Source organism: Dunckerocampus dactyliophorus, chromosome 2 (genome assembly GCF_027744805.1).
Source record: "Dunckerocampus dactyliophorus isolate RoL2022-P2 chromosome 2, RoL_Ddac_1.1, whole genome shotgun sequence".
Classification (NCBI taxonomy): Eukaryota; Metazoa; Chordata; class Actinopteri; order Syngnathiformes; family Syngnathidae; genus Dunckerocampus; species Dunckerocampus dactyliophorus.
The window spans coordinates 40428980-40442530 of record NC_072820.1 but is presented as its reverse complement, the minus strand read 5'-3'; the positions used below and the strand labels follow the sequence as shown (position 1 = coordinate 40442530).

General features: G+C 41.7%; 2 protein-coding genes across 3 annotated transcripts in view; both read left to right on the top strand.

Moving 5' to 3' along the window:
* Positions 1–374: 374 nt before the first annotated feature.
* Positions 375–10983, top strand: LOC129176658 (uncharacterized). Its single transcript, XM_054766926.1, has 9 exons — positions 375–398; positions 1487–1675; positions 1742–1902; positions 2788–2919; positions 5681–5802; positions 6543–6626; positions 7119–7271; positions 7350–7583; positions 10808–10983. Exons 2-7 carry the CDS (start codon positions 1659–1661, stop codon positions 7215–7217), a joined length of 615 nt encoding a protein of 204 aa, XP_054622901.1. The 5' UTR covers positions 375–398; positions 1487–1658; the 3' UTR covers positions 7218–7271; positions 7350–7583; positions 10808–10983.
* Positions 10984–11985: 1002 nt separating this feature from the next.
* The window catches only part of ep300a (E1A binding protein p300 a), a 41566-nt gene continuing 40000 nt past the window's right edge, over positions 11986–13551 (top strand). For both annotated transcript variants that reach the window (XM_054763221.1, XM_054763214.1), the window contains exon 1: positions 11986–12519. In XM_054763221.1, the coding sequence (XP_054619196.1) occupies positions 12426–12519 (94 nt within the window). In that variant the 5' untranslated portion in view covers positions 11986–12425. The remainder of the gene's footprint in view (positions 12520–13551) is intronic.

Sequence of the window (13551 nt, the reverse complement as noted above, 5' to 3'; positions counted from 1 at the left end):
TGAGGGTCCAGAGAGATGTTGGATTTAATATTAAAATTAGGCGAGATTTTGTATTATTATGTGAATTGCCTTATTTAGATATAAGTAACTAAAAGTGTACAATGATTTGTATGATTTTTGTCTTTCTTCGGCGAATGTCTGACAACTATAATGCAGGTTTCGCTTTCGCAGAAAGTCCACACGGTGGCGCTCGTTGAAGGTGCCGATGGAGAAAGTGTTATTCTGCTGGACCACTTCCACTCATTTTAAGTAAGTACACATTATACAAAAAGGACAAGTACACTAAAAATAAGACACACAAGATAGTGTGTAAGGTGAGTTTCAATTGTGGTGCAAGGACCTCCTTCGCAAAGGAACTTTGCTGAGCTAACATTAACGTCAGTAGGTTATAGGGACAGGTAATGTAAACACATTTGCTTATTTGTGGCCAACGAGTGTGTATTCATAACGTTTTTTTTAATCACACAGTCAGTGGCTTATTGCAACGTTTATTGCCTCGTGGTTTATTCCAATGCATTCGGCATGTTTAACATAGCTCAGTGCGTCCCAAATACGCACTTATTTCGTTTTTTTTTTTATTTATTTGTGTTACTGAAAGTGAACAACACTGAAAAGATAAATATATCAATGCCAACGTATTGCTAGCGAAGTTCAAAGGTGTATTATAAGTGCACTTTGATTGTCCCTTTCCCATGGCGCACTTGGCTATTTTTTAACTTGGCTGGTATGATCATTTTAAAGCATTGCTTGCAGGGGTTTATTTAAAAAGCCATTTTTTTGGTTATTATTATTCCAGATATAATTCTGCACTGTCATCCAGTACGTAATGTTTTGTCAGCGGATGTCAGATTTTACATTAGGGTTGGGCGGTTACCAATGGTAGTAGCAGAGTTGAATTGACACGAGCGTGATAAAATAGATATTATACAGTTCTCTGCTATGTTTATTTTCACAAATGTTTGGTTTATCTTGTGTAGTTCATATTGTTACATTGTTTATGCTGTTGCATTTGTATATTGTTACAGTATATTGTTTAAAAATTCAGGGACTAAGCCGTTGGATACTTTGGAGGGAAAAAGCCAGATGGAGGATTTGAATGAGAGCCAATAGTAGTTGCCCTATTGACTTTACTTTGCTCATAAAAAAAAACATTACATGGAATTGGAGACACTAAGGGAATAATTGTATTATTTTGTTGACTTAATATTAATATGACGTTAAATTGCTGATAAAAATATATATTTGTTGTTTGCTACAAATGTTTGGCATGTGTTTTTTTTCCGATTTCACCACAAAAGGCAAAAATCACACAATTAGTGATCTTTAAAAATGTTCAAGTAAACGGTATCGGTATCGGTGATACTGGTCTTGTATTTATTGGGTATTGTATCGATACCAAAAATTTGCAGGATTGCCCACACCTACTGTACATTATCATTCAGGTTTTTGTTTTTTTAAATAAAATTTTCTCTCAACATTTGTTCAGTTGGAATGCCAGGGTCAACCGTAAAACAATGCATATCTTGCATGCAACGTGTCCCGGTTGCTTGCAAGGTATGCAAACGTTGTAGAAACCAGCAGACTATGAAAAAGAAGATACAGAGGGCTCAAGAAAAGGCAACAAAACTCAAAAATGGGTAATGCCCCTAACCTAATGGATGCAGCCCGGATTATGGTATGTATAAAATCTATGTCAATTTACAAGTTGTTTTTTTTTGGATAATGTTTATTATGTTTGCAGGTTCCTAAATTCAAGATGGTGGGTTTACATCCTCCTCTGCTCTATGGATATGCATAGAAAGAAAAGGTGTCACGTGGGTACCTCTATGGCTTGGAGGCAGTCACTGCCAAAGAACTTTAAATTGTTGCAGCCATCAAAGAACTATCAGAGCCTCTTGGACGGTAAATGTGTTTTTTATTTATTTACTTGCAGTCCCGTACAGTATAGCAACACTAAGATAAAAGTATTCCTTCTCACATAGTCATAACTCAAAGAGAGAAAGAAGCACAAACTGTCTGATAGACAATGAAGGATCGAAGGAACCTGCCTGAGCTTTAGTGGATCTGAGGGTCAAATAGGAAGCCTGTCCTGTTAGTTTAATACCTTGGGGTAAGGCAAAATAATAAAGAACATGTCATCATAAAGATGTGGATATATTTTCCACATGACACCGCACAACAGGCCCTGCACCCCTCCCAGATAACATGGCTTCCACAACTCCATGACCAACTCCAGCACCTTCTGCACCATCTCGCCAAAAGTCCACCACCAAACAGTGCTCTCCACAAAAGCAGTCTGGTAGGACGTGACCACTCTAATAACTAAACGTAGCACCTCAAATAAACTTCTCATCTTACGGTGCTTAAAGTAGTCACCACTCTTCACTTTTTCCAAATTTTCTTATGTTACAGGCTTATTTCTAAACGGAATAAATTATCTTTTTTCTTTAAAATGCTACACATAACGCTGGAAAATGTTTTTTGAAATGTTTTCAAATTTATTAAAAATTAAAAAAAGAAATCCTATGTAAATACAGTATATCTGCTGAGGCCAGGCTCCTTTGTAGAATGGGAATTGATGTCAAATAGACCTAATATATGAAACCTAAAGCCACAATAACAGAGTTGGGAGGTCTACTACAGTTAACTGCATACTTATTTATATTCTGTTATGATATAAACAAGGGCAGCACAACCACAGTAGCACAATGGGAATGAATGAAACATGATTGAAGATGTGTTATATTAATAATAACCCATAAACTACTATAATTGTTTCTCACACAGTAATAATTCAAAGAGTGAAGGAACCCCAGAGTGTGTACTTGATAAACTCAGAGGGACAGAGGGAGACAGCTGGATTGTCTTTGGAGCCGAAGATCAAAAAGGAGGACGGTGCTTTCCTTTTTATGCCTTGTGGTAAGGCAGATCACATTAACAATTCTTTATAAGAACATATTTTAGGCTACTAAGTGCTCCATTATACAAAGTAATGGCAGTTTACATTTCCAGTAATCCCTCGTTTATTGCGGTTAATTAGTTCCAGACTCTACCGCAATGAGTAAATTTCCACGAAGTAGTATTCAATATTAATAAACGGAATATTTTCATAGTTAGAGGATAGAAAACCTGTTTAGGACTTTCTAAATATGATTTTTTTACCATTATTAGAGCCCTTTAGACATGAAATAGCACCCCTATAGTCACCTTTACACTCATATTACCCAATATAGCAGACATGTGAATGTCTTCCGGACGTGTGGACAGGAAGTAATGTTGGGGATTCAGATTTGAGTTTTAGCTTTGACTGATTATAGGCCGTTGTCAAACATAAAACAGCAATCATTTATTAATTCATTCATTTTTGAAAAACCGTGATTAGTAAGAGAGCAATGTTCAAACCGCGATGGATCGAGGGCCGACTGTCCAGTATTTCTCAAAAGTGAGTACACCTTTCACATTTCAGCAAACAATCATATTACTGCATCGCTTCTCAACACTATATCACACTATATACAGTGGTGTGAAAAAGTGTTTGCCCCCACTTATTTCTTGTTTTTTGGCACAACTAAATGTTTCACATCGAACAAATTTAAATATTAGTCAATGACAACACAACTGAACAAAAAATGCTGTTTTTAAATGAAACTTTTTATTATTAAGAAAGGGAGAAAACAGATCCAAACCTGCATGGCCCTGTGAGAAAAGGTGATTGCCCCCAAACCTAATAACTGGTTGGGCCAACCTTAGCAGCAACGAGGCGACAAGCTTGAGGAGGGACACATGGAACGTGGGATGTATGTTGAGAGTTCGGAAGACGTAGTTGAACTGATGAGATACTGATGACCCATTCGATTGGATATGGACCAAAAAACCGGGGCTGCAACTTCTTGGAGTCAGAGTGTAGGGGCGGGTCACGGGAAGCCAGCCAAGCCCTCTGTCCAGGCTTGTACTCAAGAGCCGCTCTGCGGTGATGATGGGCGAGGTGTTGCACTCTGAGGTGTGCGACAGCGCAGCCCGGTATTTTGCCAGGCCGTCTCGACACAAGTGGGCAGCCACGGACTTCTGCGAGGGGAAGGCTGGTAGCTGGTACCCATAGGCAGAATGAAAAAGAGATAGGCCCCAGGGTATTGTGAGAGTATTCAATCCATGGTAAGTTGATAGCCCACAAAGCGGACACAGCAAATGGCAGCCTCCAAGTCCTGGTTGGCTTATTCAGTCTGACCATTAGTCTGCAGATGGTAGCCCAAGGAAGGCAAAGCTCTCAATTTACCGAACTATCTATGTTCCCACCCTCACCTATGCTCATGAGCTTTGGGTCGTGACCGAAAGAACGACATCGCGGATACAAGCAGCTGAAATGAGTTTCCTCCGTAGGGTAGCTGGACTCAACCTAAGAGATAGGTTGAGGAGCTTGGTCATCCGGGAGGAGCTCAGAGTAGAGCCGCTGCTCCTTCACATCAAGAGGAGCCAGTTGAGGTTGCTCAGGCATCTAGTCCGGATGCCTCCCGGACGCCTCCCTGGGGAGGTGTTCCGGGCATGCCCAGCCGGGAGAAGGCACCGGGGCAGACCTAGGACACGCTGGAGGGATTATGTCTCACAGCTGGCCTGGGAATGCCTTGGTGTCCTCCCGGTGGAGCTGGAGGAGGTGGCTGGAGACCGGGAAGTCTGGACTTCCCTACTGAGAATGCTGCCCCCGCGACCTGGACCCGGATAAGCAGAGGAAGATGGATGGATGGATGGATGGATGGATAGATGGATGGATGGATGGTAGCCCAAGGACAGGCTGGGTGACACCCCTAAATACCTACAAAAGGCCTTCCACAAAGTCGATGAGAACTGTGGGCCCCTATCCGAAACCACATCCAGGTGGATCCCATGCAGTCAGAATACATGACGCATCAGGAGTTCAGCCATCTCAAGCGCACAGTGCAATTTGAAGCAAGAGCAACGAAGTGGGCCAACTTTGAGAAGCGATCGACTAGGGTCAGGGTGACCATATTGCCATTGGACTGTGGGAGCCCTGTGACAAAGTCCAAGGCCACATGTGACCGCGGGGGGGGGGATGGGAAGCGGCCACAGAAGACCCCCTGGCGGTGGGAGGCCTTATTCCGACCGCAAACTGTGCATGTGGCACAAACTCCCTGGCATCCACTCTGAGGGTAGCCTACCAGAAGCGTTGGGAAAGGAGGAAGATCGTGCAAGTGACGGCAGGCAAGTTTGGAACTGTGGGCCCAGCATGGGACATCAGCACGAAGCTCTGGAATGACATACAGACGCCCGGTTGGGCAACCTTTTGGGGGGAGAGATGTCCTTGAGGGCCTCTGCCACCTGACTCTCAATGTCCCACTGCAACGCCCCAAACTCCTAGGCCTGAGGAATAATGGTCTCCTTCTGAATATCCTCAGAGGTGGGGAATAAAGTCTCGACAAAGCATCTGACTTGCCGTTCTGAGAGCCTGCACGGAAGGTCAGAGTGACGTTGAAGTGTATGAAGAACACTGCCCATCGTGCCTGTTAAGGGTTGAAACGCTGGGCGGTGTGGATGTAGGCCAGGTTTTTGTGGTCAGTGTAAACAACAAAAGGCACCTCTGAGCCCCCCAGCCAGCGCCTCCACTCCTGCAGGCCCAAAACAGCGGCAAGAAGCTCTCTATTGCCAATGTAGTAATTTCTGTCTGCAGGGTTCAGGCGGCGAGAGAAGGCGGCGCAGGGGTACAGCCTCCAGTCGGAGGTAGAACGCTGGGAAAGGACGGCCCCCACACCGGAGTCAGAAGCGTCGACCTTGACAAGAACAGGAGCGGAAGTAAACAAATACTTGAGATTTTCAAACGAAGTGTTGGCTTCTGGGGTCCATGTAAACGGTACCTTAGTGCAGTGTTCCCCAACCTTTTTTGACCCATGGACCGGCTTGTGTTCCCACAAATCTCCCGCGGACCGGGGGGCGGGGGGGCTGTTCGTACATGAAAGCGATCTGATGTGATTTGATGATTTGATTTGATGTGTGTGGTAAAAAGCAGTGCGCTAGCATGAATTAACTTGAGACAAATGTGCACATTAGCACTCAATAAGTCATCAAAACTTACCTTTATGCATTCCCACATAGTATCAGCATTTGAGACCAAAGATGAGGTGAAAGAAAAATGGTAAAAATACAGTGGTAGTCTATCTGTGCGCCATGAGATAAAGTTAGTACACGCACAATGGACATGTGTCAAGTGAGATGGATGTAACAGAGAGAATCCGGCCACTTTTCAAAATAAAGCATAAAAAAAATGTGATAAATGCAGTCTTCCATTATGGAGGTCGAGTTTAGTGAAATGTCTGGTTGTGTGGAGAGAATTGAATGCCGAATCAAGCAGCGGAAGAGGGTACTTATTCTTTATGGTGATGTCATTGAGCGCATGGTAGCCAATGCATGGGCGTAAGGATTTATCCTTTTGCACAAAGAAAAAAACGTCAGCTGATAGAGAAGAAGAGGGACGAATGAGACTAGAAAAGAGGGAAGTCTACTGTAGATGTCATTTTCGAACGCCTCTCTTTCAGGCTTGGAAATGTTGTACAGGCGTGAAGATTGAAGAGCTGCGCTTGGGAGAAGATTTATGCTGCAATCATAAGGGCTGTGTGGAGGTAATGACAGTACACCTGACAGTACAGTCCTGACTAAACACCTCCCGCAGGTCATGGTAGGCAGAGGGAACCAAGGATAAGTCAATAGCTTCCGGGACAACAGTATGAGAGAGGAATGAGCGGGGAAAGGGATGAGCGGGGAAGACCTAAGGAAATGGGTGTGACAAAAAATGCTCCAGTTAATGATGGCTGTTTTAGACCAGTCTGTGAGGATTGTGTTTAGCACGCCAGGTAAGGCCGAGCGCAATAAGAGTGGAACGTGAGCGGATGACGAGAAGATTTATGGATTCAAAATGATTACCCGACACAGGGAGAAACAGAGGATTGGTCTGGTAGGTTATGCTTGCCAGGTGACCCCCGTCAGGAGATCGGACAACCCTTGTTTAAGCAGTTTGGAGACAGGAATGAAAACGCTTAACAAATGGTCTCATCAATAAAATTATCAGCATCTGAAACAATTAGCGCACTTATTTCTAAATCCTTGTTTACCAGAGAGTTCAAGACATGAAGCTGTCTGACCTGCAGAGGACGGTTGCAGAGCACGACGGCAGGCAGGACAAAGGGGGCATTGGGAGTTGGTGTGATCCGTAGAAGGACCCGACGACTCCTCTCGGAATTGACGTTGGGGGTCACCCAGACATTGTGGTGAATACCAGGGTCACTCCGGTTGTAAGATGTAAAACTGCATAAAGGCTGTCGAAGCTTCTCTTCTTTGTCTTGTAGACGCTTCTCAAAGCGCACTGCCCGGGCGATGAGGTCTTTGAGGTTGTCGGTGGGGCTTCAGCAGAATCATTTGTTCCTGGATGCGGGCAGCGAGGCAGAGGTAGAAAGCGTCCAGTTGTGCCAAGGCCTTCCAATCACTCTCAGCTGCGAACCGGCGGAGCTCTATGGCAAAGTCGGAAACACAGCGCTGCCCTTGCTGCAGTCTCAGTAGAGACCATGCTGCCTCTCGTCCAGGTGGGTCAATTTTAAATCAGCAATAATTTTACAAGAATAAAGTCCAAATATTAACAGAAAAAAGTTGTAATCTGACTAGAAATACTCATATTTTTACAAGAATAACATCGTAATATGATGAGGAGAAATAACACCATTTTAGCAGTGCCAAAGTGCTTTGAGTGCCTTGAAGGTGGAAAAGCGCTAATACAAGTGAAAGACCATTTAGCATTTTAGTAGCATAAAGTTGAACTATAAAAGAAAACAATACCTTAAAAAAAAGGCATAATATTATGGGAAACAAACAAAATAACAAATAAAATTGTAATTAGGAAAATTAAAAAATTAGGTTGAGGGAAAAGTTACAATGTTACGAGAATAAAGTCATAATTATGAAAAGAAAATGCATGGAAAATTTTAAAAAACAACAATGAAAAATGTGAAAAAAGAGCGAAGACAGACGTTCATACTAATGATAGGCTTTTTCACATCTATCACAAAGCTGAGCGCAGTTTTTTATTAAAATATATACTGTATAACTTCTTAGCATATCTACATGTGTTGAATTACAAAATAATTTTTCAGAATGTGGCCCTCGCTGGAAAAAGGTTGGACACCCCTGATCTGGATGAAAGTGCCAATACAGGAATTTTTTATTCTGTAAAGCGAGCCACTCCCCAAAATCATAATGGCGTCCCCATCTGTTTGTCAACCTGGTGAACTAGGAAGTAGCCTGCCAACCAATAGGATTGGGTGATACTGCAAGTTTTGGTATTCTGGTAATGACACCAATACATTTTTTACTTGACATTTTTCAAGATTCTGGATTGATTTGGTGATTTTGTCTTTAATTTGTTGATCATGATTGTCATCAGAATACATAAAACATGAGACAAAGAAAAAAAAACAAACAACAAAATTATCCACAAACTTAATCCTGGTATATTGCTCCCAGCAAGCCGTCTTGTGTCCAAAGACTTATTTTCTGAGTTTGTAAACAATATAACAATGAATATATAAACATAACAATATCAACAATGTAACAATACAAACAACACAGCAAAAAAACTTGTTGGTGTTTGTGAAAATAACCATGGAAAATAGTATCTCTAGTAACAATCCGATAGCGATACCACCATATTTTAATCGATCCGCTCACTCCTATTAACTAACAAACAGATGGACAAACTAACACAAATACACTTCACATTTATTTTTAGTTTTCTTAACAATATCATTATTGTTATTATTATTGTCATCAATGTTATGCATACTACACTATCTATATACAGTACGTGCTCGTTCATTGTTCTTATGGTTATGGTTTAGTTCTATTTTGAATATGCCTATCAAAGTCACATTAAAGGAGGCAAGGCAAGGCAAGTTTATTTATAGAGCACAATTCATACACAAGGTAATTCAAAGTGCTTTACAGAAAGAAAGGTAAAATCACTTCATAAACTCATTCCATAAAAACATAAAACCATTCTAAAATCATTACGTAAAGTTCCATAAATCATTCCATAAAGCAAAAAAGATTAAGAATGAAGAGTGCAGATAAAATACTCTCAGTTGTCATATGCACTGTTGAACAGAAGTGTTTTCAGATTTGAACATTGACAAAGTTGAGGATTGTCGCACATCTTCTGGAAGATTGTTCCAGATTTTGCCAGCATAAAACTGAAACGCAGCCTCACCGTGTTTAGTCCTGCCTGTGGGCACCCGCAGGAGACCACTCCCTTAGCCCGAGATGGTTTATGTGGCTCTAAGATGTCAGAGATGTACTTTGGCGCAAGGCCATGAAAAGACTTGTACACAAGCAGAGCTGTTTGAAAGTCTATTCTCCGAGCACCAGGAAGCCAGTGCAGAGACCCGAGTACTGGACTAATATGGTCATATTTCCTGGTTCTAGTAAGGACTCGAGCAGCAGCATTCTGGATGTACTGCAGCTGTTTTACAGCTCGTTTAGAGAGCCCTGTGAGAAGGCCGTTACAGTAGTCTAGCCTGCTGGAGACAAAGGCATGGATTAGTCTCTCTCTCTCTACTCTTAGACACTATTTGCTTGCTTTTGGCAATGTGTTTTTCGATGGTAAAAAGCTGATGATGTTATTGATTTAATGTGGCTGTTAAAGTTCAGATTTGAGTCCATTATTACCCTAACCTGATGATTAGGTTTTAAAGAAAGAGTCTCAAGGTGACTGATAACACTTTCTCGTTGTTTCTGTGGGCCAAAGACAATGATTTCAGCTTTGTCTGAGTTTAGCTGGAGAAAGTTGTTTTGCATCCATACATTGATCTGTTTGATGCAGTGGCAAAGTAAATCTGCAGGACCATGTTCACCGGCCGTCAGTGACACGTAGATCTGAGTGTCGTCTGCATAGTTGTGGTAGGACACATTGCAGCTGCGTATTAGCTGACTTAAAGGAAGCATGTACACATTGAACAATAGGGGTCCCACGATTGACCCCTGAGGAACTCCACATGTTATAGCCATTTGCTCTGAGACACAGTTACCAAGTACTTCCTGTCCTCCAGATAGGATTTGAACCAGTTTAGAGCAGTACCAGAGATTCCCACCCAGTTTACTAACCTCTCTAATAGCTCACATGGTCAACTGTGTCAAAGGCAGCGCTCAGGTCCATCAGAACTAAAAGTGAGACATTGCCTGTATCTGTGTTCAGACGGATATCATTTGTCAACTAGATCAGAATTGTCTCAGTGCTGTGGTGAAGCCTAACGCCTGATTGGAAAGTATCAAACACATTGTTAGAGAGGGGAAAGTCAGTAAGCTGTTGGTATACAACCTTTTCTAAGACTTTTCCCAGGAATGGCAGGTTTGATAAAGAACATCACACGTTTGCACAATTTAAGATGTCTGAAAAGGAATAGGAAGGAGCAAATATCAAATACAGTATTTGAAGGGTCAAGAGGTGAAGGGTCAAATGCTTGTATGTACAATTTGGGGAAAAAAATGCTATGTAAGAAATTGTTTCTTTTTCAGGAAAGCTACAAAAGGATGGGACTGGAGTTACTGGGGAGGTTTGCTAATGTGATTTAGTTAATATATAAAAGTAATAGTTATAGTCAAAGACTATTTTTTTAGTTCAGCAGTTGCAAAGTTCGCTGTTAATAATGCATGTATACATATGTGAAATAAGAAATACATGTCATGCAAACTGTTACTGTATAATTTACTTTATAATTACTAAAACGCATTTCCATATTTGTCATCTCTTGTGTTGCAGCCACATGAAATGGAATGATTCCGGAACGGAAGAGGACAGCATTGGACTGGCAGCGTCGGTGTTGTGATATTGCATGTCATATTTATAGATTTAATGTTTTTGTTATTTTTAAAGTAAGATTGGACATCCCTGCTTTAAACAATAAGACAATAAAATATAAAGGCTATGATGATGCATTTTGATTATATGATTTATTTGTCTTTTAAAATGTTGTCATCAATGTCTGACATAACTTACTTTCTTTCTCTTTGTGGCAACCCAAAACCAATGCCCAGTGGTATTTGAATCTTTATAAAGGTTTTAGTGCATGCTTACAATATACAGGTGCACCTCAATAAATTACAATATCTTTATACAAGGGGCCATTTTCGGCCGGAAGCTCTTTTTTTTTTTTTATTTATTGGCCCTCGGCATATTGTAAAAAAAAAAAAAAAAAAAAAAAAAAAAAAAAAAATCAAATTAATTATTAATGGCATACATTGTTAGATATTACACTAACTTGCTTTGTGACCTATAACGCTGATGTTTTGTTCAGGTAGCTTGGCATACATTGGGTTGGTTTTAGCACAAAATGTAGCTACATTTGGACACCCATGTATTATGGAGTGCTTATATTACAGGTAGTTTTTCGTTAAATTAAATAAAAACGCAATTTTGGTCCATAAATATGAGACTCGCTCAAGAAGTAGTCACAGCATGCGGCACAAGAATGCAGTGTACCAAAGAAAAAGAAAGCCATCATTGTGAAAGTGAAAATGAACATCATAAATCGCTCCAAGAGAGTCGACACACCCGCCAATTGGCCGTTCTTTTGGTCCCAACCTGCTTGACTGTCGCGACTGTCATTAAGGCTAAAAATGAAAGAATGCTAGAGGGGTCATGGATTCTGTGTGCTGCAACAAGGAGATCTGTGAGAAGGAGAATAAGTGATCCTGGTAATTGCATTCAATTCAATTCAGTTAGATTTATATGTATGTAAAAAAATAAACTTCAGCAGATACACTAAACCAATATATTGATCACAACTTTTAATTTGAATAAAAACCCATTTATTTATCATAACTTTTAATTTGAATAAAAAAGCCAGTTGCACATTGGTCAGTTTATTGTTTTTGTTTTTTGTTGTTGAAGTCACCATCCGCTCATCCACCAGCAGCACCATCACCATCACTTGGCAGGCGAACGAGCCGCTTGTACGCGACTCACTCCGCTGGAATGGAGGATGAAATGACGGATGCGGCCATGGAAGAGATACCCGGGGACGGTTTATTGACATCTGAAGAAGCCGTGCGAGTTTAGGGAGGAAGCCACTGCCTCTTCACTTCCACTTCCACCGACCCCTTCCTCTTACTCCTCCTCCTCCTCCTCCGCTGGCAGAAATTTATAAAGAAGAAAAAATCCGACGAGGGAGGGAGGAGGGGGGTTGATTATACGCCGAGGCTGAAATCGAGAGGCGAACCCAGGGAAAGAGTCATTCGTACACAGGACTTTCCCCCTCTTAATCCCCCTAAAGGAGGGGGAAAAGTCGCAATATTGGACACGAAACGGAATGCGCTTCTAACGGCGTGAAAGCGCCCGCAATTGTGGATACTTTATATATTTTTATTTCGAGAAAAATATGGCCGAGAACGTTCTGGACTCTGGCCCGCCTTCAGCCAAGAGGCCTAAGCTCTCCTCTCCGGCACTTTCCGCCTCTGCCAGCGACGGAAACGGTACGTATGGTTGGAATATATCATACATTTACTTGTTTGTAAAGTTTTCGTCGTTTTCCTACTCGTTCGCTGCGTGTGTGTGTGAGCAAGAAGGTGGGCGAAGACGCGGGATTTGCTGTTGTGTTTTTGTCGTAGCATGCTAACATTAGCGTGCTAGTAGTAGAGTGTGTGTCGGACGTGAGGAGGGAGTCCTCCCAGCTAGCTCGCGTGCTTTCCAGCCATTACAGCCGGAGCTAGGCGCTGTTAGCCGCTTGCTAGCTAGGTCGAGCTAGCTGACCAAAGACTGACGGAATTGGTCTTTTAAACCGGGGTCGATTACAAAGTGAAATATAAGCTCTAGTTGGGTTAAAGTTGTCATGTTCTAAAGCTTCATTAAACTGTCAGCAAGGCCTTCTCTTGGGGTTGCTAACGTGAAATCTGTCCCCCCCCATAAACCCAGCTGTCCCTTGGCTGATGGCAACCGTGAATCGTGTTAACGAAAGCAGAGGTTGTCCACCATATTATTGGCCTTTTTGTGGAGCTAAACGTAGGGCCTGACGGTTAAGCTTGTGCCTCAGCTGGTTGTTTTTGTGACTAAAGACTGTCCTGATCGACAAACTATGTAGCATGGAGTATGGACAGCGCCATGTCCAAACCATCAATGTAGTCAGCAGACACTCCTCCACTCAAAACTTAATTGTTTTTTATTTATTTTCTTAGGAATAATATCTGTAATTAGGTTGTCTGTTAAAATCTTTGATAGCTAAGTCGTTCAGCCATTTCACACATGCATTACACCCTGTATGATGCATTCAGTGATGAAGGCAAATACCGACAGCACTTGTCTTTTAGACCATCAACATGACTGTCATCAAAAGGAAATGTCAATTAGTCCGTAGAAAGAAGCCTACAGTGTGTCAGCAAAATGTCACCATTTATATTTTGAATTAAGCTCTTTTTAAAGCAGAAGAAAGTAATAGTGGAGTACAAGTTGTACAAATGTTTGAATGTGGGATTTAAGAGAAAACCAATGCCCGTTTTAATCAGATTTTC

What these genes read in the sequence shown, in the direction of transcription:
- LOC129176658 (XM_054766926.1), top strand. An exon ending in CTATCAGAGCCTCTTGGACG is followed by an intron (nt 1,903 to 2,787) that starts GTAAATGTGTTT and finishes TTTCTCACACAG; the next exon opens with TAATAATTCAAAGAGTGAAG. An exon ending in TGACAAGAACAGGAGCGGAA is followed by an intron (nt 5,803 to 6,542) that starts GTAAACAAATAC and finishes CCTCTCTTTCAG; the next exon opens with GCTTGGAAATGTTGTACAGG.